Source organism: Myxine glutinosa, chromosome 1 (genome assembly GCF_964187855.1).
Source record: "Myxine glutinosa chromosome 1, kmMyxGlut1.1, whole genome shotgun sequence".
Taxonomy (NCBI): domain Eukaryota; kingdom Metazoa; phylum Chordata; class Myxini; order Myxiniformes; family Myxinidae; genus Myxine; species Myxine glutinosa.
The window spans coordinates 37066656-37072964 of NC_136261.1; the positions used below are offsets into that span (position 1 = coordinate 37066656).

Sequence of the window (6309 nt, forward strand, 5' to 3'; positions counted from 1 at the left end):
TTTGAGAGCGTATTCATTTATTTCACGTTGGAAAACTATGTTGCCGTTAAACTATGTTTTAAAACTAATTAAAACTAATTTGCGATTCATCATAACTGCGATTTGCGACCTTCCGGACAGTGAAGACTTCACTTCCGGCAGCCAATCACAGAACGCTTTGTTGCGTAGGCGTGGCCGATGTGAGAGCGAGCCGAGCCGAGCGCGTGCGCCATTACGGTTCCTAATTCGATTTCTTCCGGAGAAAATAATAATTTCTCGATTTCTTATGCGCATTATTTCTCCCAATTCAGTCAGAGCGAAGGGCGGAAGCGAAGAGCGTTGTTTTTTTTGTTTACGGGCGTACGGGCGTACGGGCGGGGTAGAGCGTACGGGTAGCGTTTTTTTTTTTTTTTGGCAAGGAACGGGCACCCACGTACGGGCATGCCCTAGTATTTGAAATGAGGGGAAATATAATGTAAAAGCAATTGCATCCAAATCAGAATCCATCACAAATGTCAAATCATCATTTCACCTTTTCGTTGAGTATATGCTGCTGAATGTGCCGTTCATCACGTTTCTGAGCTAAGTATGATGACGTTCAGGAAGCCTCACCACCAACTTCGACCGCTTCTGGAATTGTTTTATTATTTGTGTTCAAATGTCTGGTGATTGTTTTGTATTTATTTATGTGAATGTGTACTTGTATATGACCGTCATTAATCAAAAAGTCTTGGGCACTATAAAGAGATTTTTTTTAAATCCCCAAAAACGAACTTCTTTTTTTGCCTGAAATACGCACAGGCACTCACCGATGAACCTCTGAAAGTTTGACGAAGATCCGTTCAGCCCTCTCTGAGGAAAACACAGCCCAACGTGGGTCTCCTATATCGTAGATTGACCCTCTTTTGACCTTTTAGGGTCTGCAGGCAGGACCGGCCCAGGATCAAATGACGCCCCAGGCAAGGGGTGTCTTTGGCGTCCCCTCTCTGTTTGTTCAACTTTTGAAAACGTTTTGAGGGGGTTGTGCCTGTGCCCCGTCCTGCCGGAACCACGCGTTGTCCTTAATACCGAGATTTTCCAGTTGTGGCACAAACCAGTTTTGCAACTTGCCCAGATAAGTGTGCTGATTAACTGGATTAGCAAAATTAATCCGGCCCAACTAGTCATTTACTATTCATCCCAGGCCATAACATGACATGTTCAGGATGATGTTCACGGGTCGACCTTTTTGGTGACCTGGCAACAGATTCTTCGACCAATTCGCACTGCTGACCGCTGGTTGATGGCCTTCCAATTCTTGGAATATCGTTAATGTTGCCCGTTGCAAAGGGTTTATGCTCCAAATGTGGAAGTGTCTTTTTATAGGGAGCTTCTTGGCAGAATCGTTCCCGGAAGTCCACGCGCATCTCTTCCATTGTTTCCCGGTTTGTGGACGTTTGTGAACCCAGACACTGACAACAATCCTTTGTTCAATGGTGTAATAATCCTTTGTTCAATGGTGTAATTGCTTGTGTCACCCAATCTGCAAAAAGGGGAAAAGGAAACGAATTGGCACTCCTCTCACAAAGGTGATGCCACAATTTTTAAAAGGGGTGACAAGACACTGTGGCCACCTGTAGTACACCTTTCAGCAAATGATGTGGGGAAAGTTTGCTCGGTGGTTTTGGAAATGAGATACAGGATATTGGGTAAGCGGTTGAAAGCGAAGGGTTGCGAGGTGATGTTTTCTGGAGTTTACCCACGATTAGGAAGTGTCATAGAATTTAATACCAGGGAGTTAGATGCCAACCTATGGCTGGAAGAATGGTATAGCGAGGAAGGTTTTACATTTAGGAAGCAGTGGGAACTGAAAAAGGGGACAGATGAGACGCCCGCATTCCCCCGAACATAAAAAAAGTTAATAAAAGTTATTACCTTGGCAACTGAAGGTGGATGGAGGTTATCATGTTTTCTCTCCTGTTTGTCTGTGAGCAGGATGTTTCAAAACTCTGTGGACGTATTTGGATGAAACTTGTAGGGCATGTCGGGTGTTTGACAAGGACAAATTGATTCGATTTTGGTGAAGATCCGGATCCGTCCCATCAGTAGGACAAAATAAATGTACACTGTCCACCCCAGCAGAGGTTTATGCGCTCTACCCAATGCCGTTCTGCTTTGATTTTTAACATCCTGGTCCTTGTGATTTCCCCGGGCCTGCCACACTTTTCTCATCCCCATTGCCCTATTAATTTGTTAATTTAATCTGGTGTTGCTGTAGCACATGCATGATGGAGTGAATGGCCTCCTCCTGTGTCACATTTCCTTGTTATAACTTCAAGGCAGGCAAAGCCAGCAGCCGGTGTCCCCCTGAGCCCAGTGATCGGGGTGGTCGCCTGCCCCTGGATCTGGCCCTGCCTGCACGATAGCCTAAACTAGAGGTGTGCACAGTGCACACTCGCCTCTCATGAGATGTCTAGCCTGGATTTGAATGTAGGAGAACTTGCCATAAACTGTCGCCATGGGGTTTCACGTGTAGGGGTGACTGGGCAATGCTTCAATGGGCAATTCTGTCTTCTACCAACTCCTCTCCGGCCTTGCTCCCCCAGCTCTCTCTGTGCTCTGTCCCCCAAATATTTCTACAGGTCGCACAAGATCTGCCAGCAAGCCTCTGATGGTTAAACTGCCGAAATCTAGGCTCTCTGCTCACCTTCACCCTTTCATTCCCCTTTTCTCCCGCCTCTCAAACAAACTCCCCCACTCCCTTCAATCCCACTCCTCCCTCCAGGTCTTTAAAACAGCAGTTCACCACCATCTCTTATCTTCCCCCATCCAAAACCTTGATCTTTTCTACCCCCCGCTAATTCACCCCAGATACACTTTTTCGAAATTCCAACTTCTTTCCTGGAAGTCCTTGCAGAGTCCATATGTTTTATACCTCTCCCCCCCCCCCCCCCCCCCAAGCCCTCTCCCTCCCACAGTTCTCTCGATGTCCCTGCTCTCAAATGTTGTGTTTGTGTCCTTCGCCCTCTCTCCCCATCTTGTCTACCGCTCCCCTTATTTTGTGTTTGATGTGTCGGTTTCTGTCCGTTTGACTTTTTGTGTGAATAATGTTAGCTCTTTCACGAGCCTCGATCTTGTATACAAAAAAAATAAAAAAAATGTTTACGCTGTGCAACGGAAGAACCTGTCTGCCAGGGCACCAGTAGTAGGTGGACGTCAAATATCCCACGTTGTCATTCGAAAATAGGTTGAGCACCTAAACAACCTTCCAGCACCTGAACTTACAAATCCCAGCCCGAATTGCAGGTAGCAAGTGGTCCGCCCTTCTTTAGATGTACCTAGATTGACACCAGGTTACACTGCTGCCTCCCTAATTGTGTGGCTGTGGTCTAGACAGCAAACACAAACCAAATAAACAAATTAGTCACGTTCCCAGCCTCTTCGCACGTCACACGTGAATGGCCACCCTTCGGCTATGAAGGACAGCCATGATGACGTTAACAATATACCTCCTATTGTAGTATAAACCTCTTGGTGCCCAATGCAATTATTGTTTTAAGAAAGTGAACATTCATCGGTTTAAAAAAGGAGAACATTTTAAAACAAAACTCCAAAGAAGGAACTTTCACAACAGGATATTCTCGTTTCCCCAGTTCAACAAGCTTGAACCTTTTGCGTGTGATCTAAAAATCGTGATATTGCATTAAATCCCTGCGTAGGTAGGTATAAAGGATGACTTGAGGCTAATGCGTGCTGTGACCTGTTTATTATGTCGTCACTTCCTTCACTCCTGAATGCAACGTCTCAGCCTGAAACAATTTCCTCCTTTTGAGGAACTATGAAGCTCAGGAAGCCTTGAGGTGGCAACGCAAATTGAAGGGTTCATTGTACACTCAACATGGGATGGTTGGGTAGAACAGGTTGGTGGAAATGAATACGTTTTACAGCTTGATTTATGTGTAAGGTACAATTCAGGACTTTCAAAAATAGCATAATCTTCAGCATTTAGACCAAATAGTGGCAATTTCAAAATGGATTTAACCATAATTGTTCTGTTGCTGAATATACAAAGTGGACTCAAGGAAATAGGGGAAATATGACAAATACCCGTGGATGAGAGACGTCGAGTTCGTATAATTTCCTGTTGGTACGTTGTAGACACACACACACACACACACACACACACACACACACACACACACACACACACACACAGTAACACATATATATATATATTTATTTATTACACCAAGTAAACTGCAATTGGAAGCTGTCCGGGGCTCGTGGACGATCCTCAAAAGAGCCCTCGGAACAAAACTGTGTTGCATACACCCGCCCACTCAGGTCTTGCACCAGCCCACATGGTAGGGAGTTTCAGTAAGAGCAGATACCCGTTTGGCGAGCTGAGAAAGGTCTCCAAATCTTTAGCTGTGTAGACGCACAGCCCTTCATCTCAGATAATTTCTAAGTATTTTCAGATTCTTTCAAAAGCTTTTTGAGCCAATTCAGGTAGCAATCCTTATCCTGAAGAGAAAATATATTTTATTTTGCCTCAAACTGTAGTTACCTGGGGTTTCAGTGCATGCGCACAAAGCCATTTGGGGTGGATTATGTCATTTCGAAAATTGCATATTGTTTTAATACTTTAATGCCTCAATATGGCGTAGCATTTGAAATATGCCTCAATATACTAGTGGAGCTACTTTTATCACAAATTTCCTGTTACCCCACCAACAAACTAAGTGGTTGTTGTTGTTGCTGTTTTCCTCCTCTTCCCTTTGTAAGGGGTGAGGTCTGATGGCACCAAGCTCCTGCCTTGCCCACGATACTACTCCACTCCCCTCTGTCATCAGCCAAATCTCTCCACTCTCCAGCCAGACTTATCTTCTCTTCTTACCTTGATCCCTCAACCTATCTGCCCACTTTACCATTCTCACTTCCCCCATCTGCACCAAATATCCAGCTCATCTCAGCCGGCATCTCACCAATCTCCGCATCAAGCTCATCTGCACACCAATCTCCTCCTTCAATTCATCCATTCTCCTTATATCCACCATCTTCACTCCAGCAATCCTCCTGACCCAGTTGTATTTGCAAACCTGCAGCCTTTGTTGTTGCCTCTCTGTCAGTGCCACCGTCTCCAGACCGTTAAGGTAGGCCCGCATTACGCACGGCATCAGAACCTTTCGTTTCAATCTCCTTGTGGTATTGGGATCCTTGTGGTAACATGAATATTGTTACGTTTGTGGGGGTAGGTGAATAAATACCTTAGGAAAATCAGGAATGGATAGATTAGCATGGACCGTATGACGCGTAGAAAGCCCATCTCGATGTACATAAGCAGGGTAAACGTGCAGGTTAAGAGAGTTTGCATGTTGCCATAAGGGGCATGGCTTTTGTTAACTAGTTCTAGGGCGTAAGATTAATAAACCCCAGTGTGTAATTGTCCTCCTGTGATTTTTCTGTTTGTTCTTATAAAATTCACTCGGCCAGCCATGCAATTGGCACATTGCCACAACCACACCGAGAAACCCGACAGAAACTCAACACATTTGCGGATCGGCAAGGGAACCCCGCCCCCGAACATTCTCGATGGGTGTCAAGAAAGGCCGTGAGGTCCCGCCCCGAAGGGAACAATTGGTCATGGCCATGGACTGTAGTGGTGGGGTGCGGAGATTGGTTCGAGTGTGACGTCAGCGAGAAGAGGGGAGGTTGAGTTTCCCCCTATCTCGCTCTATTCTGGTCCTGGCTTTGTGGTGAGCGGATGCTTTCTGTCGCAGGCTCGGGGTGGCATCTGGCTCGTGTGTGCTTGCGAGGAGAGCTTTTCCAGAGCTGTTGTGGACAACTTTCACATTTTAGCATGAGGTGGAGGGATTGGCGACGGTGGTGCTCTATGGAGGCGCTGCGGTGGCTGCATTGTGCTTCCCCAGACAGCAAAGGGACACGAAGGAGGGTGTTGTCGAAAAGTACCTCACGTTGGGACGTAGAGGAGTGCGACTCTGCGCCATCTTGTGCACTTCCCGCATGGCGGCTTCAAGGATCGCCGACCACCCAGCTCATACACGTCCTCGTTGAAGCCAAAGCTGAGTGCCGGCACATTAAAAAGGGATTTTGTTTTATTTTATCTTTTCCCCTGTCGTGTCGTTGTGAGTCTGCGAGTGGAGATGTCTCAATTAGGAATTATAGTTTTTACCTCGCCTTTCATTTCTATCTCTTGCATTTATTTTCATTAAATCCTTTATTTTTTGCATTTCATTCTTGTATTGTGGATTTTGCTTGTCCCGTATTTGTGTTTGTGTGTCGAGTAATAAAACCCCATGCCAGCCGTCCGATCAGGTATCACTTCAAACC

The 6309-nt window shown here is 45.8% G+C and overlaps 1 protein-coding gene across 1 annotated transcript in view; it reads left to right on the forward strand.

The window, feature by feature from the left end:
* The first annotated feature begins 3749 nt into the window (after positions 1–3749).
* Positions 3750–6309, forward strand: part of API5 (apoptosis inhibitor 5) — a 54863-nt gene continuing 52303 nt past the window's right edge. Inside the window, exons 1-2 of the mRNA XM_078770886.1 lie at positions 3750–3878; positions 4744–5111. Coding sequence (XP_078627012.1) covers positions 3857–3878; positions 4744–5111 — 390 coding nt within the window. The 5' untranslated portion in view covers positions 3750–3856. The remainder of the gene's footprint in view (positions 3879–4743; positions 5112–6309) is intronic.